At 43.7% G+C, this 26,837-nt stretch overlaps 1 protein-coding gene across 4 annotated transcripts in view; it reads left to right on the forward strand.

Moving 5' to 3' along the window:
- Positions 1-26,837, forward strand: part of ASTN2 (astrotactin 2) — a 2,754,112-nt gene that overhangs the window by 1,353,505 nt on the left and 1,373,770 nt on the right. For all 4 annotated transcript variants that reach the window (XM_078641978.1, XM_078641979.1, XM_078641981.1 and 1 more), the window contains one exon: positions 15,006-15,173. In XM_078641978.1, coding sequence (XP_078498104.1) covers positions 15,006-15,173 — 168 coding nt within the window. The remainder of the gene's footprint in view (positions 1-15,005; positions 15,174-26,837) is intronic.

Genomic DNA, 26,837 nt, shown 5'->3' on the forward strand with positions numbered 1-26,837 from the left:
CGCCAAGATCCCCGACCCTGTCCTAAAAAAGGAGAGAATTGTTGAGGAGGGTAATTGTGATCAAAATATTGGTATTGATAACTGGGACCTGACGAGTCTTGGTCACCTTCAGAACTGTAGGACGAGTCAGAGAAAGTTGGATAGTTCCGTCTCCCTCTGTAGGTTCCCCGGCCTCTATTGGTAAATCTTCCATGTGTGTCTTGTCGGTAATAGTCGTCCTGTAGGTATGGATATGTCTTTTTTTTGTCGTATAGGCGAATATCTCGGGCCAATTTCTCAAGTTTGCGGTTTTGTGTAGTTAAGTCAAAATCAGTAAGTGTGGCTTGCAAGTTGGTTAGGGTGTCCTTGGCGCTTGCAAAGTTGGTATCAGTTGAAAATTAATTTAAAATAAAGAAGGAACCTCGCAGACAGCCGTCTGCTCGAAGTAGTATATATAAGGGGGGTTCTACCCAGATATCGTCACTGGGACCTGGGTTCACTATGTACTGAAAGGAAGGGGTCCCAGTGTAGACAGGGAACAATTAAATACAATTCATATGAATTATTCAGAAACAATTCTTTAGATCCACAAAGGTTTATTCACAGCGGGATCCAGTGTATTGAATATACATTTGCATAAAATAATCAACTGTATTGAATGTCATACAGTGCCCCAAGGAGGGAAGGGGGAAGTGATAGTGAGTAGGTAGGGGAAAGTGATGGGATTAAGTGACAGTAAAATCAATGCTTAAATGACCTGTTTTATGCTTCATATGAATGTATTTAATTTCCTTTTAGTACATAGTGAACCCAGGTCCCAGTGACGATATCTGGGTAGAACCCCCCTTATATATACTACTTCGAGCAGACGGCTGTCTGCGAGGTTCCTTCTTTATTTTAAATTAATTTTCAACATCACAATATGGTAGAAAGAGAACTCCTGTCCTATTCCGAGGACTACATTGACAAATTACTCGAAAACCCTAACAACATCTTTTTCCAATCTGATATTCCATCTATTGATTTTTCATTAAAGGACAAAATCTCTCGTCTCGAGCGCCTGGAGAAGAAACTGGTGCGCACTAGGTGGCACGGCCACTTGCTCACTAGGTATCTTAAAGAGAACATTATTCCGGTTGGACTCCAAATTAAAATTGAACCGGCTATCTTCATCGAAGTTCCGAAATTCAGAGAAGGGTTTAGCCACATCTCAAATAATTGCTCCCGCCACTGGATGGTGTTAGGCGTTGAAACGGCTGCTGATCAGGTGCAACAACTCACTGCTGAAATCACGGCCTTGAAAGCAGAAATATCCGCTGATACCAACTTTGCCAGCGCCAAGGACACCCTAACCAACTTGCAAGCCACACTTACTGATTTTGACTTAACTACACAAAACCGCAAACTTGAGAAATTGGCCCGAGATATTCGCCTGTACGACAAAAAAAAGACATATCCATACCTACAGGACGACTATTACCGACAAGACACACAAGGAAGATTTACCAATAGAGGCCGGGGAACCTACCGAGGGAGACGGAACTATCCAACTTTCTCTGACTCGTCCTACAGTTCTGAAGGTGACCAAGACTCGTCAGGTCCCAGTTATCAATACCAATATTTTGATCACAATTACCCTCCTCAACAATTCTCTCCTTTTTTAGGACAGGGTCGGGGATCTTGGCGACCCCCTCGAGGACGAGGCGGCTCATGGCCCCGCGGTCAGAACCAACGTGGTGGCCAGCAGAACCAAACCAACTGGGATGGAGGACGAGGCCAATCCTCCAAACAAGTCCGGTTCCAACCCGAACAACACGGCGAACGAGTCACCCGCAACAAGACCTATCGTTGGTAGGATCATTTGAACCAGTTGCAACCCTTAATCCTGTGGTGAACATTTCCAACCAAACACTTTCTGATGATGAACTCCTAGTACTCAGCAAAGGACTATCTTATGTTCCTACGCACAATCCGGACAATTTTGTAGTAAGAACGGAACTCTACAAATTTTTCCGAAAAATTCGCCTTAAGTACTTTTTCAGGAACACCACCACACAGCTTAAGTCATCTGTCACCGGCCTACGACCTCCTTCAACTTTTGTTCCATATGCCAACAGTATGTCGAATCAGATTCTGGCATATGAAGCAGTTGTCTGGCGTGATGTGCAACGAGCCCTTCAAGTGAGATCCTTTGTTCAATACAACACCAGCAAATCTCAAAAAACAGCACTACAGTCACTGGCCAGTAACCATCAAGTCGTGATCAAGCCTGCAGACAAAGGCGGTGCCATTGTTATTCAGGATTTATCTGCTTATAAATCTGAGATATTACGTCAACTACAGGACGATAATTGTTACCAACTGTTGAGGTCTGATCCCACCAGCTCCATCGCCACAGAAATCCTAGAAGTAACTCAGGACGGTCTTAATCTAGGTTTCCTGTCTGAAAATGAATTTCATTTTTTGAATAATAAACACCCCCGTCTGGCAACATTATACACTTTGCCTAAACTCCACAAAAGTATGGTAAACCCTCCTGGCCGCCCAATTGTTTCTGGTTGCGGTTCCATACTGGAACCATTGGGTAAATATATTGACTATTTTATAAAACCACTGGCGGAGGCTACTCCATCATACCTTCGAGACACGATGCACATCTTGAACATAACTGAAAGCTTAACCTACGATCCATCAAACCAGAGATTAGCCACCTGCGATGTAGTCTCCCTCTACACTTGCATTCCTCAACACGAGGCTCTCAGAGTTATAGCCAGATGTCTTCAGCAACGCCCTGCACCAGTCCAAGTACCCTCAGAGTTTATTGTAGCTTTGCTCAAAATCGCAATGACCCGTAATTTCTTCCTGTTTGACAACAAGTTTTACCTCCAAACATCCGGCGTAGCCATGGGTGCTCCCTTTGCTCCAGACGTAGCCATTCTGTACATGGCGGCATTTGAAGAAGACACTATTCTCAACCAAACTAACCCATTCAGAGACCGAGTTGGCCTCTGGATGAGGTATATCGATGACATTTTAATGATTTGGAACGGCAGTCATGAACAACTGAATAATTTCTTCGCTTGGCTTAATCAACAATCACAACACGTCAAGTTCACCATCCAATCGGACTGCAACACCATTGACTTTTTGGATGTCACCATCTTTCACCACTCTGGAAAACTCTGTACCAGACTATACCGTAAAGCATCAGAGAGAAATTCCCTATTGGCTTATAATAGTCACCATCCCCGTGCTCTTCGAGATAACTTGCCATTCGGGCAATTCCTGAGGATACGGAGAAATTGTTCTAACAAAGACGATTATTTCTCTGAATCACAAGATCTTTCGACCCGTCTTCTCAATCGTGGCTACCCAAGACGTTTGATCAAAAAAGCTCGCAAACGAGCTTGGTTCTATCCCCGTGAAGAACTCTTAGTACCTAAGGATAGAATCAACCAGGAAGATAGTCGTATTGTCTGTGTCACCACCTTCAATACCAAGAGTAACATCATTAAAGGAATCATCAACAAGCATTGGCATTTGGTGTCGGATGAAATCAAACAACCTGAGATACCACTTCATGCATTTAAGAAAGCCAAAAGCATAAAGGACTATGTGGTCTGCTCCTTCTTATCCCCTGACAATCAATCCACGATCAATACCATGTGGAACCTACCTCCGGTCATTGGCCATTTCAAATGCGGCCACTGCAAGGCTTGCGACTCCACTATTCAAACCAAGGAGTTTGTACATCTTCATCTTACCGTCAAACTTAAATCATTCAGCAACTGTAATTCCAACAACATCATTTATGCCATTGTGTGTCCGTGCCACAAAATCTACATTGGCCAAACTCAGCAAAAAATAAAAGCTCGGATTCTACAACACATGAGCCGAATCCGCTGTGATGTTCAAAGTGCACCCTTAGTGGAACATTTCAAGCTGAACTCCCATCCCCCTGAAAGCTTACAATGGTTGGTCATCGAGAAAGTTACGATGGGACCACGTGGTGGCAACATCTCTGACATTCTAAATACCCGAGAACTGAAATGGATGTACTTTTTCAATTCTATAGAATGTGGTCTTAATGAACTAGATAGCTCATTTTCTCAATTGGCCACACTACCATGATGGTACTTCTTTGTCCAAATCTGTTTCACAAACTATTACTGAATCTATGAACAATCTATTCGTGTAGGGTTATATTTCCCATTGATTGTTTCTAATACGTGACTTTACCTCATGGTTGGGTCATGGGACACCACTGTCACCTAATGGTGCCGCTAATCAAATTGTATGTGATCATAATTGTTGATTGTCCAGTGTTTTGGCCTTTACCCTCATGTCTGAGTGGTACGCCTTAATTCCACTAATTTGTAATGAAAGTATCTTCTTCCCTTTTTTAATTTTTACTTGTTACCAATTATTATCATTTTTGTCAACCTCTTATTGATATTTATTTAGATTACCCAATATTCCTTATTGTCACATAATTACTAAATGAGGCTCTAATCATTCGTGCCAGCAATGATGGCAGTATACAACCAATAGTCTTTCTTCCAAGTCTATGATTTTCACGGTCACCACGTGACCGGTTACCATGACTCCCTCCCTAACCAGGAAACGCGGCATTGCTCGTCCAGCCCTCGTACGGAGCACCGTGATTCATCCCTACCGAGTGAGTATGGGTTCCCCGTGTGTCCGTCTGCCGCCTTAAATCGTTTCATAGTAGTCTGTTTCCTCATAGTCCTTCTGTTATTGCCCCAACAGACTTACTATCGATTTAATCCCCACGATGTCGGAGGTTACCGCATCCTGATTCCTACAGGACGCCACACACGGTAAGCTCACTGTCTCCAACCGGACATTCTTGCAACTTGTCCGATTATCTAAATCCCATTAATATCGATGTGTGACTTATGCACGCTCATCTTTTCAGAAGCAGCATCACTGCATCCCTATTCTTAAAGAAAGACCACACGGTGGACTTTTGACCCTGTGGTATGTCATTTTATTTTGTCATTCATTCATCTTGCTGTAAAGTTTTATCCCCAATTATACTGATGTGTGACTTTTTGCCGCTCATTTTTTCAGAAGCAGCAAATCTGTATTCTAAACCCCTAACAGAGACCATACGGCGGACTTTTGACCCTGTGGTATGTCCATTAACTTTTGTTACTCAATCACCTTTAAGTTTTTGGACTCGCGCTAAATATTAGCACTTATTCCCTTACCTCTCTTTAATGAATGCCCACTGTGAGTGGCAGGCTGCCTTGCGCCGCTCTGGTTTTCCCACTCAGGCGCCCTATTTTGGTAATGCATTGGTTCGTACCCTGTTCTGTATATCGGATTTCCCGAGACATAATAGATTTGATTTTCTTTAAAATTAAGTATCCAATTAAACCTCACCCTGGACTCTTGCCATCTCTACCTATGTGATAATCAGAGGCAGTATTTACAACCCTCTAATTTATGTTATTATACTTCCATTAGGTCCTCTGCCCCACCCACTCGTCCTGATGAAGACCCCACAGCAAGGTTAAACTATCCTGCAACCTCAGGGGGTCGAAACGTCGACCATTTTCTCAATCACGGCAACCTCACACCAATATTCTGTATATTCATTGTACCTTGTGTTGGATGCCTCTTTTTCAAATAATGTCGCCATTTTTGATGGCAGTTGTTGCTATACTAATTATAGCATAAAACAGGTCGTTTAAGCATTGATTTTACTGTCACTTAATCCCATCACTTTCCCCTACCTACTCACTATCACTTCCCCCTTCCCTCCTTGGGGCACTGTATGACATTCAATACAGTTGATTATTTTATGCAAATGTATATTCAATACACTGGATCCCACTGTGAATAAACCTTTGTGGATCTAAAGAATTGTTTCTGAATAATTCATATGAATTGTATTTAATTGTTCCCTGTCTACACTGGGACCCCTTCCTTTCAGTACATAGTGAACCCAGGTCCCAGTGACGATATCTGGGTAGAACCCCCCTTATATATATCTTGATTACACCGGCATGACCTGGGCCAAAAGGTTCCTTCTTCTAGCAGCCTTGAGCATTTTGTAGGGAGTGAAGACTTTTCCCACTCTTCTTTCAAGTACTGAGCCAGGAGTATCTGGAGAAGCTACAGCGATTGGTTTGAAAGTTGAAAGGAGGGTTGATAGATCAGGGTCTTCCAGAAAATCTGCCACACACTCAAGCCTCTAGGTGGTACTCAGGTCTTAAATCATATGATAGGCATTGACAACTTTTCTTATTAGTGTACTATCAAATATTTCGATTCTATTATGGTCAATTTAATTCACATTATGGAATTATTACAGGACAGAGCTAAATTGGGGTAAAACGAATTTCGTTGCGCGCACTGCATCACCAAATGCAATGCAGTGCGCGCAACGAAATTTGCTTTATTTATTTTTATGTTTACTTACCTGTTAAGGTCCGGATTCCATACATTACTAACCCCCACCCTGCCCCTCCCCTCCCCACGTCACCGACCGGCCGGTACTCCCACTACCGGCCACAGCTGGTACTGGGGACCCATTCTAAGAGAACAATGGTTGGCCATTTTGGCATTGAGAGATTGTTGGAAGAACATAAGGGATCAAGATGGTTTGGTTTCTGGATTATTCAAGGATCTTTAGAACATTTATCTGACGTTTCAAGATTATTACCATCTGATATTTACTTTTGGTCTTGAAAACTCTAACTAGGCATCCTTTTAAGTAAGCCTTGGTGGAATTTCACTTACGCTGGAGTATTCAGAGTAATTTTGGTAATTTCACATATCTCTTTGACATTGAATTACCGGTAATAATGCTGTTATGCCCGCTCACGTAATGAAGAGTAATTTGAGGGGATAAAATCCTACAGCAAGAGCACATTCAGCAAGAACTATTTTCTTACCGCAAAATGCATCCTCGCATCCATTTTGGACATGAGGTTGCATTTTGAGCTAAGAAACTAGTCCTAGATTCTGGGAGTAAATTGAGGGAAAATCCTACTTGAAGTGCACTTCTAGCGAATGTGAGCTGCCTTTGTTTTCTCGTTATTCATATTCTATTGTGTTTATGCTACGAAAATAGCGTGGAATGCAGAATTACTTTTTTCTGTAATTCGGTTCATTCTTGTAGAATTTTGGGTAATTTTGCATGATGAATCTACACGGAATTATGCAAGTTATGCCCATCCCTACTTTTGTGCCCTTGGAGGAAGTAGACTTGAAAGTCCTTACCTCAATTCTTTTTCCCTTGTAGCTATAACATCAGCTAGAAGATTGGAAGAGTAGACGTCTCTATCTGAAAAAATACCTTTTTGCAAAATATTCCAGGGCAAGGCATCTTTAGTTCCATTTTTTATTCCAAAGTGAGATTTTCATTTCACAGGGAAAAAGAGATGAGTTTACCTGGCTTTTTTCTCCTTCCTCTTCATCTGAGCAAGGAGGGTTACATTCATTAGATGTTAGAAAGACTCTTCTAGCTTACTTACACAGAGTTCAGCCTTTAACCACATCGATGCTATGCATTTTCCCCTCCTGTGCTGAGATTTACTTATTCCCATGTTTCATGACGAGCTGGGCTCGTCATGAGCGTGTGAGGAGGCTACCTCATGACGAGCCCAGCTCGTCATGAGCGTGGAAGGGGTTAAGAAAGCTGACTCAATGTTTGCAAACTTTGGTGTCAATGGTAAAGTGGAGAAGCCAATGACTTCCTCCTTAAGCAGATGGGTAAGGTCTCTGAATTCCATGGCTTAGAGGAGATTCAAGGAAGACCTGCATGCAACATGTTCTCAACTATGGCAGAGTTTCATGTGGCTTCTGTTACAGAGATCTGTCAGGCAGCTACTTGGTCTTCCCTTCATTCTTCATCAATCGCTATAGGGTTCGGATGAGACACACCTAGATGAAGTGGTAGGATATAAAGTGCTCTCCTCTATGAAGCAATAATAGGTATGAACAATTTGATTTCATTAAAGCCTTCTGAATTTGAACATTCAACTGCAATTGTCTGTTGTTTGTGTTCCTGGTTACATAGTAAAATGAGGACGGACGCCGCAAAGATTCCTAACAATCTAGCCCATCACTGCATTATGCCTAGTCCTACTCACTCGCTGTAATTCATAGACCCTGTGTTGTTTTCATGGCCAACCTTTTTACTTACAGGAGGAGTGGCTGGGTTTTATTTTACCTTAGTATTGGTGTCTTGCAAGGCAGGACCACCTCACTTGTAATGAATTAAAGCGAGGGAGTAGAAATAGGCATAATGTAATTACCGGTAAGTAATGTGGGCAGTCCATTGTTTGGTGATTTGTATTGGCTACTCCCACTCTCTTTCCTAGCTAATATGTAGATGTGATGGGTGATATTTTTCTTTCCGACCGCCTTCCTGTCTTTTTGACAGTGTGGTCAGGGGCTGCTTTAGGCACAAGCTGTGCACCTGCACAGGTCCACCAAACCCCAGGGGCCACCACACCAATTTACATCCTTAATATAATAATCCTCTGAGGATGACATATTTGCGTGGCATCCCCTGGCAGGGATTTGGCGGCCTCCGGCTCTGTTCCACTTCCAAACACCCTGACCCCCCTGCCCCCTCTGCACTGGCCTCCGCGCTCCGCCCCACCCGGACCCCCTCCTCCGAGACCCCCTACCTACGCTCCCTGCCCAGGGCCGCCATGAGCCTAGAGCCGCCCCTGGTGTGGTTCTTTGTGTCTGACATTTTTCACTCTCCTCACTCTGCTCTAGATTTCAGTGCCTGACATTTGCACATCTGCCTGACTCGAATATGGACATACAGTGCTGTTTTGTAGGCGTTCCACAGTCTTTCATTGCCATAGAGTAGATGTGTGTGTGGGTGCTAATCCTTTCCTTAGCTCTTCGTGGTCTGTTAGATCTGGTGCTTAATTCCATCCAGCTGTTGCTCGCATCTTTCTTTGGCCTGCTAGATCTGCGGCTATGTTCGGGATAGCTGCAACTCGTGCTCTGTTGTGATACCATATAAAAGATATTACCTATTGTTTCCATGCTCTATTATACTACTCACTGCTGGTGCTTGCCATTTGATTTCATATTCCCTTTTTGGGTTGTATTTGTAATACTATCCTGCACTCAGTTGTCTTCTGTACCTTGTATTGTATTGCCTGTTGTCTTCTGTCTTTCTGGTGGTGGTGTTTGACAGACACATCTCCATTGTTTATTTTTGTACCTGCTCCTCTCTTTCTTATGGCTGTGGTCACCTGGGGGTATTTGTTTTCATTCAGCTGTATTCATGCTCAGCAGACTGCACATCGTTTACTTGGCTATTGTAGTGACCAATAGCCAGACACTCCTTGCTCTGTGCTTTGGTGTGTGGTTAGCAGGTACCACCCACTTTCTTAAGAGTCATGTAACAGATATCAGACAATATCTGCTTTGTCTGTTCTCTTATGGTGTCCATCAGGCAGTACCTGCTTAATATGTGCTTTGTAGTATTGGTAACAAGGACATATCGACTACCTTAATACTTTGGTAGTGATCACTTGTGCATAGCTGCCTTTTCTGTGTTCTGGCAGGGGGTGCCAAGCAGGACCTGATGGACCAGGGCTCTTGCTCGTGTTTACGGAGCATCTCCTATTGCATCATCAATGTGAGGGTTTTTACCAGGCAGTGGCTGCTCTCTCAGTTTTCTTAGGGATAATGTTCCCTTTAGTACCTTCTGGATTGATACTTTGGAGGTAGTTACCCGGCAATCTGTTGAATGATATTCTCGTGTGGTTTCCGGGGCAGTAACCCCCACGCCCTGTCTCCGATGATTCATGGATTCATGAGTCCATTTGAATTTCAGCAGCATGGAACCATGGGAGTCCCTGCTATCTCCATCAGCATTTCACAAAACTCTATTGTGGACTCTGAGAATTAGTCCATCATGGGTCGCAACCCTTATTTTTTAGGGCTCTGAAAAGAAGAAAATGTGTGAATGAGAAAGAGTTAATGATCAAATGAGCAACATTTGTCTAATACCCAGGAGTAGTATTATAGTTATATATTTGCTTATGCAACAAAATCAGTGGCATGTGGGATGCATATACCACAGAAGTTCATTTTATGATACACTAAATGCCTTAATGGTTTTTTCCCCAAACCAAAACCTTAGGCATTCATTGAGAGACACATTTTCAGATTTACATCAAAGTAGTTGCTTAGATTTTTATATGTATTCAAGTTCAAGTTATATTCAATCAGCCAATCATCCAAGTGCAAGTTACATTTGATCAACCAATCGTCTAAGTGCAAGCTACACATGATAAGTCCGCACATGTTTTGCCTTGTTTGGTGGCTCACAGGCCTAGAGCTTTTTCAAGGCTAAGAACAAAATCTGAATTAGATGGAAGAGGTCTTACTGTTGTAGTTTTACCTTGTCAATAATTTGCCCATTGTTTTCGAGAATTCTTTGTGATGCTATTGTGAATTATAGCTATTGGTCCAATTAATAAACCTATACTTGTGTACCTGTGTGAGGCAAAGGCATCGAGAATCATTAGTGTGTGAGCCAGGAGCCTCGCCTAGTGTAATGCGAGGGGCTTGAATCCCAAATTGGTATTGTGGATAATCATGCATAGAATTTGTTGGATGGTGTGGCTGCAATTGTATCTTGGCGTAATTGCCGTGGTCTTGTGTGGTAAGATAGCGGCCGGGAATTTTCGTATGTGGCCTGTACATTTAGTGTGTCATAAAATGCACATCTGTGGTATATGCACCCCCATGCCACTGAAATTACAATAATGTGTGTATCCTGTCAACCAATGCAGTTAGATCTTTACTTAAGCAAATAGTTTACTGATTTCAGCATAAATACAGATGTTTCCAGCTCAATTGTCCCTTAATGCATTGCAGTTGATCTTACGCGTTGACTAGATTTGTGTCACAAAATAGGTAATCTCGATTGCCCCTTATAAATATTAGCAAATATGAATTGCTGTAAGTGAGGTATTCAGAAGTTGAAAAAGCACAATATGAAGACCAGTAAAAACACTTTACAAACCAAGATCAACATTAAGCTGATTGCAGTGTAGAACTAAGGACATCCACTGCAATGAACCAGAGGGAAGAATCATTCTTTTTGACCATCTGACTGAGTACACTCCTCTGTCACCATAGATTTGCCTCTGAATTGATGCAAATGCAAAATGTAATTGAGGACTTACCACTTGTTTTTGGGCCTCAGTTCTAAATTATACCCATGAAATAAAGGCTGGATGGTGTTGAAGTTGTTGAAAATTGCTTTTTGGAATCAGTCCTTCAGTCACTTTTTAACCTCGTTACTGTAAACCCAATTCACAAAAACTTTCTAGGTCTCACCTACAGATAAGATTTTAGCTGCCTGTTGTCAAAAAACCTTTTGTGAACCATACACAAACGTAGAGTAGGCTTTGTGCCAATCCACTGCTTACCACTGGTTAGGTTTCTTTCATTCTCATTAGCTAGGTCATTGTTCAAGGATTTCTTTCCATTATGTTTGTCACTCCCCTGGAGCATAGCTTTATTGACATCCTTTTGCATAGATGTCTTGTATCTTTCCACTAATCATATTCAGGAAACATTTTTTTTCAACTCTCTTATTGCTCTGTGCCTCATGTGCTGCTTCCCTCCTCAGATACTTTCACACAGGCTGCTCTGTGTTGCTCCTCACTCCTCCCACCCCAACTCATCCGTTGCTTCCTGACAAATAGCTTTTTGCTTTCTCTTTTTTTATTTCACCCTCCCACACCTCAAGCTCCGCCATTGCTCTCCCGCCCTCTCCCTGTTGCTCCCTTTTAAGTGGACTTCTCCCCTAACCGCTGCCCTACTCTTTAAAATATTGCTCCCTCCCCTCCCTTGTCAAATTTCTTTACAAAACAGGTATTTTTAAATTTTTGGGAGGGACCTGCCATTTGCTGCCAGGCGGCTCTATTTTTAGAAAGCACTTTCTTGCACATTTAAATTCATTATTTCAGGAACCGCCCCAAGTAGTAAATGAAAAATAATCAAAATGGCAGCCGCTTAATACCTTATGCGTGCACCTGTGGTACACATGCGAGTGCATTCATCATCATACTGAACTTTCATAGTCTTATGATGCTCATGTGTGTCCCCAGGCAGAGCAGGCGGAGTTGCTCTATGCGGCGCTCCACAGCAGGCCTGCCAAGCATCACGCATCAGGTGTGACGCTAACGCATTTCAGTGTGGTGTTCCGCATCACCGCACTGAAATGCGTTGTCACGCATTAATGCATGTGTCTCACACCGGCCACTGAAGTGCTGGCTGGCTGTTAAAACTGTTTAGTATGGCAGCGCGCCGTGCCCCCACTGCTCTCACAGGCTTGCAGTTGATTAATTAAGGCTGCTTGCAGGGACCGTGACTCACACTGATACAATGATACAATGTATCACCTTAAATCCCTGCATCTTGAGGCCGGCGCTTGGGGGGCGCAGTGACATCACATCCTGCTGCCCCGGAAGATTGTAAATTAAAGTGCCAGCTGCCTAGTGTTTTTCGCGGCTCCGCAAATGTTCAAATATGGCGCTCGCAGCGCTGCCTCCAGGAAGCACTGGTCGCACCGGCGCCGACGTGCGCTATCAGCCGTTAATTTACTTAATCCCTTCAATTCAGTAATGCCAGATGACCTGAGGGAGCCCGAGAGGAGTGAGTGACCCACCCGGTTGCAACGGCCGCCAGGACAGAGTCTGCGTGTCACTGTGGACGGCGGGCCCCGCCTGGGAATCACTGTCCTGCCAGCCTGGAGGGTGACAATAATTGAGGCGGCCGGCCGGCAAACCCAAATTACCGCAGGGCGCAGTGGCTTACGGCCTAAGTGAGCCTGCAGCCACTGCCTTACAGAGAGATGGCCGCGGCGCCACATATCAAGCAATTGTTAAAGCGCCACTCACGGCGCTACACTCCTCCGGACTCTGCGACTACTGTCCCAAGTAAGTGCCACCAGCCTGTGTGATTTACAATGGCAGCGCGTGGTCAGGCAGCTGCAGCCTGCAGTCAGTGCCGGCCTGTGCTGATACTAAGGTCACAGGTGACACTGCAGGATTTTTTCAATATTCTGCTGGCCTGAGCCCCCAGTTGCTAATTATATATTTGTGCTCGATTTCTTGCAGTCCACCACACAGAATGTTTGTGAACACTGCAAAGAGCTTCAGTTTCATCCCACACTATTGCTTGTTTGATGTATGAACTACCTATTAACCACTTCAGCTGCTATCAGGGGAGATGTGCTACGAATAACATTTGCTAGACTGGAGTACCCACGAAAGAGTCATCGTGTTGATATAATGTGTGTCGGATGTGAAGTGCCCTGACACCCTACATTGGAATGAGCAGAACTATAAAGCAAATGAACTGTTTGTGAGAGAGGGACCGAAAGATGTTTGAGTGCTTTAGGAATAAAATAGATCATATAAGGCATATAAATGATTGATACTACACGATGGTGTTGGGCCATATATGAGAGACAAAGAGCATTACAGTAGAAATTACAGCAGTCACCAATATTGAGTAACAGTAAAGCCATAGGTCAATTGCAGCAGTTTTAAGATCTTCTTAGTTTCTCGTTGCTCAAATGTGTGTCATTTCTGATATTTATATATGCTTCCCTCGTCTTCATTGCTTGATTTTGCTTGCCCGAAAGTGTCACTCATAGTCATTGAAATGTCACTCATAATTACACTGATATATGAAAATGTCACACTTAGGCAATCTGAAACCTTGGCAGCTATGCCACAGAGGTGGGCAAAAACTCCGTGTAGCTCCACTCCGCACCTCCCACTCCCCACAATTAAATATTTTAAAATAAAAATTACAATTAAAGTAAAATAAAAGCCCTCTTACCTTTATCGTGGCGTCTCCGGGCTGCCCTCTTCCTCGCTGTAATTCCCTACGTCAGATGTACGTCATGATAGGACTGCGCATGCAAGGAGGAGGAGGGCAGCCCGGAGACGCCGTGATAAAGGTAAGTGGGCTTTTATTTTACTTTAATTGTAAGTTTTTTATTAAAAATATTTATTGCAGGTGGTGGGAAGCGGGAGGGTTCCGGGGCTGAACTCTGCTACGCTGCTGAGTCTGAACATTTTGCAGACTTCGCATTCCCCGCGGAACGTGGAGTATGCAAAAATCCGCAAACTCCGGAGCGGAGTTTGTGGCACAGAGTTACTCATGTGCATGTACATGCCATTGCACTCTTTTTTCATCCTCTTTCGGGTGATGCTGTACAGCATCTGCAAAAATGTTGCTTTTGCAACTGCTGTCCAGCATTGGCAAAAAGTATTGCCAAAGCCAGTAGGCCACAGTGTAGAGTCCAATAGGTTTCGACAATGTTTATTCCTAGTTCCAGGAGAGTTAAAACCTGGAGTAAGTCACACAAACTCAGAGAAACTTTTTTCAGAAGTTGGCCCCATTTGTTGAAGTGATCATCAAAAAGCTAAAGTAATAATGAACCTCTGTCCGCATGAATTAATTGGTGTTCAAACAAAATGGTGTCCAGGTTCAGTGCTGGTTCTCATCAATGTGAATACTGGGACAAATCAACAGATACCAAATGCATTTTCAGTTATCTCGCAGTAAAGGCGAGTAGACTTGCAGAAGTTTATACGACAAAGGCAATATTTGTTTAGTACAACGTAAGTATGCTGTACCATTTTTCGTTCAGAATTATTCGCGAGTGCCATCCTCCAGTATTTGAATGATATCATGATCTGTCAGAGTCATGTACTCAACTTTGAATTTATATTTTTAAACTTCTAAAAGGTTCGATGGAAAGCTTCAGCAGTTTTTATAATTAATTGGCGAGACTTCTTTTTTAACGTGCCTGTTAATTTTGTTAAAACTGCTGTGTGCGTATGCAGTTATTTTTTGAGGCCCATTAACACCTGCTTCAGATTTAATTCCAGGCCTGTCATGAAATTCCCATGCCTCCAGGTGTAGCATTTGTTTGAAATATATAGCCCTCTGATTGCATTTGCATTTCTCTGTTTGTTCGATCGCAGGAAGCAGCTTTGTTGTCAGTGAAGGAAGCTATTTGGACCTCTCTGATTGGTTGAATCCGGCCAAGCTCTCCCTGTATTATCAAATCAACTCCACATCTCCATGGGTGCGGGATCTCTGCGGCCAGAGGACGACAGACGCCTGCGAGCAACTTTGTGATCAGGGAACTGGTAAGTGTTACACAATGCATTTTATAATTATAGGACATATGATCAAGGAATATGACAATTTGTGTTTTGTAGCCTTAAGCCAAAAGCAGCTTGATGCCAGAACACGCCTGTGATAAGAACATGGACCTACTGGCCATCTTTAATGGTTTTGCTAACGCGGGATTACTGGTTACTAATTATCTTACCAAATCCCATTTCCTGTCGACCGAATCGTTGGTACCTGTCTTGAGTAAAAGGTAATCTCACAATAAACAATCTGTTTAAGAACTTACACCACTCTAAATGACCACTGACCAAAATTAAGTTTTAAAGATTTAATATAAAGTCAAAGATAACTGAAGATACAAACTTCTCAAAATGAGATTCAAAAGGTATATCGGTATCACTATGAACATGAATTTCTTGAATAGTCTGAGTCTGAAGAACAAAATAATAAGTACAAGTTCGAATACCATCAGGGTTGCTAAAATGGATACAAGTTGCAACCTCAAAGTCATTACAGAAAAGAAAATTAAGGTTAGTCTGTCCCTACACTACACTAAATGACATCCCTACTTAGCAAGATCTTAACCCTCTAGGTGTCAGCCGTGGTGATTTCCTAAGAAGATCACGCACTTCTCTTTGTCTCTTCTCTGATAATGGGTCTCTCCTGATCAGCCTATCTGCCTACCCATCCGCTTCCTTAGGCTCCCAAAATCATCTGCTCTGCTCTTCTCCCGGGTCACTTTCCCTAATACCAAATCACATTTCCAATAGAAACGCCCCTTGGGACGCCCCTCACGTGGTACATCTTTCCGCGGCAAACTCCATGATGGTACTCTTGAAGACCCTCGTTAAAGTTGACCTTGGTTCCCAGGCTTCTTCTTCCGTGCGCTGATACCCCCTGAAATTCCTGGAAACTCCTACAGGCCTGCGCAAGGCGCCACTGAACAAAGTCCCTTTCATTCGAGCTGATTAGGACCCTCGCACCTGCATACAGCTCGTCCTGCAGTGGGCCTCAAATTCCAGACTTCACCATATCTTAGGCCATAAAACACTCTCAGAGCTCCATACTGGACACCTCACGACCTCTCCTCTAACGAGCACATGACGATTTAAACTACATGACATTATCTGCTCTGGCCTACTTGATTTACATGCAGCAGGTTCCTGCACTCTAAAAACGTTAACTTGATTTAAACAGCAAACATTCTTAACTAGCATACGTTTCTAAAATAACACATCTATAAAGCATATACCTTTAACCCTAAGTTCAATAGTACATTTTGAAAGAACCATGTCAACCTTGTCTCACATTATTTTAGCAGCACGTTTAGATTTGCTTGTGAATTGCCATGAGGCCTACACAAAATACTGGTTTTTAGAGTTACATTCAACTCTTACATTATTCCTTTAACATGAGAACGTGAGGTTTTCATATTCATCCCAAACATTTCTACATTAGTCTCACACAGTTATGATTATTGTTACTCTACTTAAACATTCTATGCATTTCACTACTGAATATAAGACACTCTGTGTATTTCACTTCTAAATATAAACACTCTGGTGCAAAGTACATGTTAACTAACTACGTGCTTGTAAATATGGCGTACTTATACATTTTTTTCCAAACTTGTGCTCTCTCAGTCCCCCCTTTGATGACCTTCAGGGGTCATCATTACCATGACACAAAAATGTAGAACCTTTAAAGTGAAGTCAGGACAGTACCACTTCTTTTCATACTCTCTAATGCTTTCAGACTCTTATATTGAGTGTCCTGCATCGCTGTCAACTCTTCTTCCTGTTTCTTCATAGCTCTCTGTAACCTATTTGCTCTATACCATTGATACAAACGCACCAATCCCCACAAAGTGATTACACAAATCACTACTATGATGATGGGTTTCAATATGTACCAAACGATACCCTTTCCTAAGTTGGCAAACCAACTTCCAACTTTACCCATTCCATGGCCTACTTTTTCCCACACATTTACCTTTGCCAGGTCCTCAATTTCGTAGTGTATGGCAGTGATGTTTTGTATATACTTCTCTAGAGGCTTTGAATTGTCTGGAATGTAAGTACAGCATTCCTGGACCTTCAAGGCCCTACAGACTCCTCCCTCTTTTGCTAACAGAACATCTAAAGCAAGTCGGTTCTGAAGAACCATTGCCCTAATCGATTGCATCTCCCCTTCTATCAGCATCAAGGATCTTGCAGTACTGGCAGACAGTCTATCTACGACTGTAGCTAACCTCCTGATCTTAATGTCATTCATTATCAATCCTAAGAAAGGGAATGCAGCACCTATTACATCTCCGATTACTTCTGCTGCACCCAGCCCTCGCTTCCATCTAGTTGATATTTCTTTCTTAGGCGTGTCTAAATTCTCAACATGATATATTTTAGGGAAGACAACAGCCAGATAGCATGATCCGTACCAATTATCTGGTAACTTCACATAGGCATATCTTCCACATACAAAATATACATTTGGTATTGCTTGCATCCCTTTCATGAAGTTCTTAGAGTAGTACTCCAATTGAAAAGCATGTTCGCAATTGACTTGTCCTACATAAACGTTTTCATAGTAGGAGTAACTCCTGTGAATGCACAGTTTCCCCCGTTTCTCCTTATCCAAAGCAATTGGACCAATACTACCTTTTCGTTGTTGTGCCCTTTCCTCCTTGGTCCAATCTGTTTCTCCTTGTCCTGATGCCTTCAATGCCTTCTGCTTTCTGTATCTAGTATCTACCTGAGCTATAAACTTTTTCTCAACTTCTGATATTTGACAAGTCAGATTGTTGTTTCGAGCATGTGAAGTATCTAACGTTTTCCATGGAATAAACCATTTGTGTAACCTGTCTTCGCTTTTGTAGTAGTCCCATTTGTTCAAATGCTTGAAATTCGGAACCTCTGGCAATGTCGAGTCGAAATTCGAGAAGTAATACTCAAATCCGTCTCGTCCATAAAACATACTTAACAATAAACTGCACGTTATTCCATATGTCAACGGGAGATGATGGTATTTGATACCCTCCTCCACCGAAATTGGTAATTGCATACAGACATAACAGTCCTTTACTTCCATGGCATCAACATATTCATAAAGCAACTTAGCATAAGCATTTGACTTGTAATTCCCCTGTGACTCATCCATGTGTAACCTTTTTACTTCTGCATCTAACAACGCTTTGTCTTTCTCATTGATGTTTCCCTTCTCCTTAATAATGGTAGTTCTCGGTGTTGACACTCCCTTATCCTCCTTAACTGTGGTTCCATCCCCTTCGTGTCCCGCTAGGAATGAAACAGTTACCACTAAAATTATAAGAGAAACCACTACTCCTAAAAATGTAACAGCTATACATTTTGCCCTGCGGTTCGGGTTGCCAGCCTCCATGTTCTCAAACAATGTAGTTTTCGACTATCTTCCAGCATTCACTTCCTCTTCTTTTCAAACAAAGTCTTTCTTTCTTGCAATGTCTTTCTTGGAACACTTGGAAGCTTGACAATTTGTTTCCGCAAAACAGTTCAAAGTCCAGTAAAATAGACAACCCTAGCCCTTCTCCATCCGCTAAAAGGAAACCCCTACCAATTTTCTTCTTCCACTCGGCGCTAGGTTATCTTGCAACAATTTACAATTTCTTTTCAAAAGTCTTATTTTCGTCTGAAGTTATGTATGACTCAAGGAGTGACACTACTTCTTCATAAACGTCCATCCGAAGTATCATTCCCTCAGGTTCTGGACAGTTCGTACCACACCATGGAAAGTCAACCTTTTCTAGGATTATTCTCCTTATTTCGCTCAAGACAAGTGGACGGACGAAATTGAGAGTTAGCGTTTTTTCAATTTCTAATCCTGGTACTATCAGTTCTATATCCACAATTACAAAGGGGTCCGTTCTAATCAAGATCACTTTCTTCACTTTTCCAGATCTGCACCCCTTTGAAGACATTCGCAGTATGGTTTTAATCCACAACAATAAGCACTCCTAGCAATTCTACTACTCGTTCAAGCATTTCCAAACGAAGAAGAGTTCCCTCCAATATTGGATATCGTGAACAGCAAACTGGAAACTCAACTGTCTCTAAAAGCAATTTTCTTATTCCACTCAGGAGAGCAGGATGAACGATGTTGAGTGTCAGCAACCTTTCGGTCTCCGCTCCTGGCAGTAGAAACTTTATTTGCACTGTGATGATCGGGTCAGTTCTGATCAGTTCCACTTCCCTGATCCTCCCTGTTCTGTGTCTCCCAGACATCTGCAACAAGGTAGGTCCAGTCGGGAGTAGAGTATCTTCTGCTAGGCACTCGCACCCTACTTGATCTTCTAAGACCCTCCTCGGCTTGATCCTGGATATCTTCTTCTGGATCTGAGTCTTCGGATATAGGAGTAAGCGTTTCTTCCTGGGCCGACCTCAAACTTAGCCTTCTTCTCCTTGTTGGCCAAGTAGCAGCTCCAAGCCTTATTCTCCTATTCCTTGTCCTCCCACTTGGTTCTTGATCGCTCCGATACGGATCTGAGTCTGAGTCGTATTCACTTCTGCTCTCTCCTTCAGTTGCGTCTTCGGTCTCACTGCCGTCCTGCCTTCGCTCTTCTTCTGAATCCGATGCGTTCCCAACTTCTTCCGACACCTCCTCAGCTGCCTCAATCCCTTCTTGCGACTCTTCTTCCACTTCCGGGCTTTCGTCTGGGATGGGAGCTGTTCCTTCTAGAGGTGCTGGAACTCTTCTAGTATGGGATGCATGGATCCAATTTGGCAGCCCCCCGCACTTCACCGCGGTGTTCGTGATCAGGATTACCTGAAAGGGCCCACGCCAGCGAACATCTAGGCAGTTCTTCCGGACGTGTTTTTTAACCAGGACCCAGTCCCCTGGGTTCAGGTCATGACACAGGTTCCTCGCTGCTGGAACTTCAGCCGCATGCACCTGAAGGGACACAGAATGGATGGCGTCAGACAGTCCTTTACAATAATCCAAGATCAGATCATCTGTAATATTCAATAGAGCAGTAGTTGGAACTGTAGGAAGTCTCATGGCCCTCCCCATCAGGATCTCGTGGGGAGAGAGACCTGTCCTCCTATCAGGTGTGCTGCGCATGCTCATGAGCACCAATGGAAGAGCATCTGGCCAACTCAAGGATGTGGATGCCACTACTTTAGCCAATCTATTTTTCAAAGTGCCATTCACTTGTTCCACAATTCCTGAAGCTTCTGGTCGATAACTACAATGCAGCTTTTGATCGATATTCAGTGTGGAGCACAACATCTTCACTATTTCGCTGTTAAAATGTTTTCCTCTGTCCGATTCCAAAGAGGCAGGCACCCCGAAGCGCGGTATCAACTCCCTGAGCAACAATTTTGCAACTGTGAGAGTATCGCACCTACGTGTAGGGTACGCTTCAACCCATCTGGAAAATACGCATACAATCACCAACACATACCGAAGGCGATTGACTCTTGGCATTTCGATGAAATCTAGTTGCATTCTATTGAAAGGCCCCCCCGACCTCCCAATGTGACTCAGTGTGACTGGTGTTCGTTTGCCTACGTTCAGTTGTTGGCAGGTAACACATCGCTTACATACTGATTCTGCTGCTATTCTGAATTTCGGGCAATACCAAGTCTGCCTAAAAACTCTCATCATAGCATCCCTTCCTAGATGTACTGGACCATGTATTTCTCTCGCCATGGGATTAGCTAATTCTTCAGGTAACACAGCTCTCCCATCTGCTGAAACCCAAAAATCCATTTCACTTCGCACACAGCCTGCTATTTCCCATGCCTTTTTCTCTGTTTCAGGTGCGTTCTCCTGCATTATCCTTAAATCCTCCCAAGTGTCTACAGTTTCTAACATCATACTTAATTCAGTCTTTTCTTCTGCACCTTCTATTTCCACCTTTGAGAAAGAATAACTTTGTTCCGCACAATAGCGTGCGACTTCATCAGCATATCTATTACCTTGTGACACAAAATCTGTATTCTTAGTATGAGCTACACACTTCACCACTGCAATGTCAACAGGACCTTGTAATGCTTCTATCAGCAATCGCACAAATTCTCCATTTCGAATGGGCGAACCAGAGGAAGTCATGTAACCCCTCTGAGACCACAACTGCCCGAAATCATGAACCACACCGAAACCATATTGGCTGTCCGTGTAGATGGTGACTCTCTTTCTATTTCCTGCTATGCAGGCACGAGTTAGGGCAATAATCTCTGCTACCTGTGCGGAATGTACTCCTTCCAGGCAGGCGGCTTCCACCACTCCAGTAATGGTACAAACAGCATAAGCTGCTCTCAACCGACCAGTATCGTCTCTTAAACATGAGCCATCAACAAAGTAAATTTCATCGGGGTCAGACAATGGCTCATCCACTATATCTGGTCTGGGTTTCGTGCATAGTTCAGTCACATCAAGGCAATCGTGGTCTTCACATCCTTCGCCTTCTATTACAGTAGGTAATGGCATCAAAGTAGCAGGATTCAAGACAGAGCATCTCCTGAGAGTCACGTTTTCTGCGGCAAGTATAACTTGCTCATAACGCGTGAGCCTACTATTGGTCAGATGCTGCGTCTTCGTCCTGGTCATTAACAATTCAACTGAATGTGGTACATATACCACTACTGGATGTCCCATCACAATACTCTCGCTCCTTTCAATGCTGACACCCGTTGCAGCAACGGATTTGAGACATCCGGGCAACGCTGCGGCTACTGGATCTAATGTAGCCGAAAAATATGCAACTGGTCTACGGGCATTACCGTGGGTCTGTGCCAAGACTGACAAAGCACATCCCTCTCTCTCACAGCAATAGAGTGAAAACGACTTTTCATAATCTGGCATTCCCAGAGCCGGAGCACGACATAAATCGTCTCTCAGCTGTAAAAACGCCACCAGACATTCTTCATCCCATGGTACCGGATCACTCGCCTCCTTGTGCGTCAGTTTCTGTAAGGGCTTTGCTTTCAGTGAAAAGTTAACTATCCACTGTCGGCAGTAACCCACCATTCCTAAGAACATTCTAACTTCTCTCTGTGTTGTAGGCGCATTCATTTTCATTATCGCCTCAATCCTCTCTGGGGACACCTTACGTTTCCCTTTTTCTAACCTGTGCCCTAGATACTGTACTTCTGTCAGACAATACTGTAATTTGCTCGGAGATACCTTATGTCCATTTTCAGCTAAATGATTTAGTAAGGCAATTGAATCTACTTTACAAGCTTCCTCTGTCTCTGACGCAACAAGTAGGTCATCTATGTACTGTACCAGAACCGAGTTCTGTGGCAGTACTAGATTCTCAAGATTCTTTTTCAACAACTGATTAAAGATGGATGGACTGTCTGTGAATCCTTGTGGGATTCGACACCATGTTAAAACGCGATCTTCCATTTTAAACGCAAAAAGGTACCTGCTCTCTTCATCCAATGGGATTGAAAAGAAAGCCTGACAAAGATCTATCACTGTGAACCATTCTGCTTGACATGGTATTTGAAACAATATTACTGATTGATTCGGTACCACGGGACAACATGAAACGACTATGTTGTTAATTTTTCGTAAATCCTGAACTATCCTAAACTTCCCACTAGGTTTCTGCAAACCCATAATCGGGGAGTTACAAGGACTGCCCACGATTTCCTTCAGTATTCCCTGCTGTATCATTGACTCGATCACAGGCTTTATTCCCGCAATCGTTTCCTGGGACAATTTGTATTGAGGCGTTCTTGGAAACTCAACATTTGGTTTTACCAGAATTTTTACCGGTTCTACCCCTTTAATCAATCCTATATCTTCTCCTGTGAAATCCCACACCTCTGACGCCACTGCATCTCTTAAGTCTTGTGGAAGATCTTCTACAGTCAGAGTAGGATATAGTTCTACACAGAATTTTGAATTGGCCACCTTAAAGGTAGCATCATCATCGGTAGTCTGTACCTCCACTCCTTGTGGGGTGCAGTATATGGTGCAATTCAATTTGCATAACAAATCCCTACCTAACAGACATACCGGACTCGAGTCACAAACCACAAACTGATGTTCGTTCATGTGGTTTCCAATTTTCACAGACACTGGTTCTGTCAAGGGACTAGTCATTCTCTTATTTGCAACTCCTACCACCTGAATTGTTTCCCCTGACATTGGCAAGTCTGGAACCACCGCTGATCTCAGAGTCGAACGAGTAGCCCCAGTATCCACTAAGAACGTAGTGGGACACCCTGCCACTTCTGCCTCAACAAATGGCCCTCTCTGATCCACTTCTAGAACTGCCCCGAGGGTACAGTCCTCTTCACTGCCCACCCGTTGTCCTGTCAATGGATCAATGTAATAACATTTTTCTTCCTCGATAAACAGAGGCATTTGTTTAAAGACCTTTCCTCCAGCTGTTATCTTCGGTGGCTGTGGGAATTGGGCCCGTGGAGCCGAAGTCCCCCCTTTGGCCACCTTACTGCTTGGGACTGTCACTTTTTGCACTGGGTCTTCTTGGACCTGCTCTTCTACTTCTTGCTCTCCGTTTTCAGGGTTAAAGGGACACTCGCGTCGCCAATGCCCCACCTGATGACACAGATGACACTTTGTCGTTTTCTTTAAAGTGGCAAAGTCTATCCTAGGTCTCTGCCCTTCTTCATTATCTTTGTTCTGACCATTTGGTTTTCGTCCCATCCCCTGCTTCTGCTGGCCACCCTTCCCAGCGGACTGCATTTGCACCACCATCAATTTCTCCTTTAGATTCTTGGCTTTAGAATCTATCTCGTCACTGCAGTACCTCGCATATCGTAAAATCTCATCTAGTGGTTTGTTCTGCCAACAGATTAAATGTTGCTGTATCATCAAACAAATATCAGGCCTCAACCCCAAGACAAACTTTGACACGAACTGCCCTATGTCTTTGGGATCCATTACATCTAGTCCACTGTATTGCTTGAATGTTTTCAACAATCTTTCATAAAACTCGTGAACTGTCTCCTTGGGTTCCTGCCTTGTTCGGTCTATTTTTACCCAATCTATATCCTGTGGTGGTACCTTATCTTTCAGCCATGCTATTACCCTTTCATACTTTCGCATGACAATCTCAGATGGTCCATTTGTTCGAACATCCCTCAATGGTTCAGCATTTGGCCATTCGACACTAGTCTTGCACGGGGTCCACAAATCAGATGGGACCACGATGTCAAACAACGTGTTCAAATCTATCCACAATACTTTCGAGATTTTAACAAACCTCTCTACCTGCTTATACCACTCGACTGGGTTGTCCCGCAACTTCGGAAATGAGTTGGTAAATGCGGCTAAGTCTCCTCTACTCCAGGGCACATGTACATAATTTCCATTTGATGTTTCTCGCAAAGGGAATGCCTCCATCTGCATTACCCTTCCCTCAGGGGTCATCACATTAGTACTTCGCCTAACTGTACCCTTTTTCGACCACCTTTCTTCCCATTTATCCAGTTCTCTCCACACTCTTATCCCTGTTACCAACTCTCTTATGTGTGTTTTTAATCCAGCAGTTCTCTTCTCATCTAGATCTTGGTCTGCGTACTGTAATCTGTGGTTGCTCTGCAATGCCCTTGTCCTAGACAAATCCACGGCATACTTGTCTGCCAAATCAGTCAGTTTTTCATGAAACGCTCTAGCTTTCCTAGTAATATCCTTTGCCATGAACAATAACTCATCCTGTTCATACAATTCTATCCTTTCCAAAGGCAATGTTCCATCTATTATCTCATCAACATCTGATTTTAAACTGGTAACATCAAGCCTTTTTGCCTTTATTTCAGCTTTCAAGACACTCAATTTAGCTCCTCCATCTGCATCTCTCCCATCCCAGCTCCGAGATCTACGTTTAGGTATTGGTGAATTATAGGGAGTCCTCCCCTGTTCCCATCTCTCTAGGTCCCATGCCTTTCCATCTTCTCGGGGTGGGTGGTGAAACACTCCTTCATGCCTCCCAGCCTCTCTCTCTCCATCCTGGCTAGTTTCACGGGATTGAGGATAAGAGGTTCTATTACTCCCTCTTTCTTCCCTACTCCCCTGTGCTTCCTGAGTATTCGAGGCGTGGCGGGACCTATCGCTGTTCTCCTTTCTCCAATGTTGAACGTCTTCCCCAAGGGTATGATGAAGGCACCTAAACCTATTCTGAAAAGCCCGTACCGCCTCATCTCCTCCGTTCCCCCAGAGTCGGGACATTTCCTCACATTCTACAATCCTAGTATTCTGTTCCGGCTGTTCTCTCTGATTTGTAGGACATGCATCCCCTCTATTCTCTTGACTTTGGCCTTCCCGGCTCTGACTACTCTCGCTGGCCCCACAATGAGATACAGTCCCGTTACCCCTGCTTTCCCACTCTGGTTCCGTTCTTGTCCTGTTACTCGGAGATACTATGGACCCGTCCCATTCCCTCAAATCAGCTCTTAACTCTGAAAAAGATCTTGGCCGCGGTCCCCTTAGATCCATTGGTCCTCTCGGACCTCCCTGTTCTGAATTGGGACCGACAGTTGTATCTAATGGGGTGTTCCACGTTACCGAACCTGGTAATTGTTTCCATGCATTCGTCACATTATTCCTCCTTTCCATCTCAATCCTTTCCCTATCCAATTGCCTTTGTTGTTCCCCTCTATCTCTCTCAGAATTATAGATCGAAACTATGGGTCCTATGGTAACAGGCACTTGAAGAGCGTCTGGCAATCCCACAGACTCAACCCTTTCTGTGGTTGGCGTTTTCTGCACCACAAACCTTCCCACTACACTCTGTACAGTGTTGTTTGGAGGTGTTTCTCCGCCTTTGCTAGGTGTCCATTCCGATATAGGGAGTGGTGTATATCCCTCTATCTCATTCCCATCTTCCCTTGCGAGCCCTCTATCTTCTATCAATCCCACTCTCGGAGGTGGTCTATCCATTAACAATCTGTTTATCAGATTGTCCTCCGACTCGCTTTCCTCGTCTTCTTCCATGAGGTTTCCTCCTCCTGACACCTCCCTCATCGGATACATTTTCTCCACCTCAATAGTCTGTACCCTCCAACGCTTTTCCTCCTCATCCCATTTGGAATCTCGCACTGCCCTTACCGATCGCGTCAGCCTTTGTTGACGCCTGTTCAAATTTCGGTCGTGTGCAGCCTTAATCCATGCATTAAGAGCCTCAAACTGTGTTGGTCTAGGCGAGGGTTTCAATGAGGACATGGTTGCTTTTAGCCGATGTAACACCTCTAACTTAAACGTTCCATACTTCGGGAACTGCATTTCCTCATTTCCTTCCGTAAGCTTATTCCAAGCCCCAATCCACAATATCGTATGCAGCCCCACATTCGTTGCCATATAATGAGCTGGCGTACCCTCTGGGGGAGCCTCTTCCCCGTAATAATGTTCACTTCGTTTACGTTTAAAAATCCCTTTCAAACACTTAAAACACTTCATGATTTCTCTTTTCTCCGCGTTTGTTTACTTCCTGATGATATTCCACCAATCTCAGCGCCGTTCTCACTAACTGGCCTATCCGTACGCGACTTTCCTCCGACGTCGCTCTAGCCGCCCAACCAGAGCGCGGCTCTAACTAACGTCACACCAACCGCTCAATCAGAGCGCGGCTCTAGCCGACGTCACCCGTCCCCCTTCGCAGCAGTTCCCCTCCTTTCTCAGCTCGTCTCCTCGGTCATGCACGCATCCCATTCATACTCTGAAAAATG

The sequence above is a fragment of the Lissotriton helveticus genome, chromosome 5_1, assembly GCF_964261635.1.
Source record: "Lissotriton helveticus chromosome 5_1, aLisHel1.1, whole genome shotgun sequence".
NCBI classification, from domain to species: domain Eukaryota; kingdom Metazoa; phylum Chordata; class Amphibia; order Caudata; family Salamandridae; genus Lissotriton; species Lissotriton helveticus.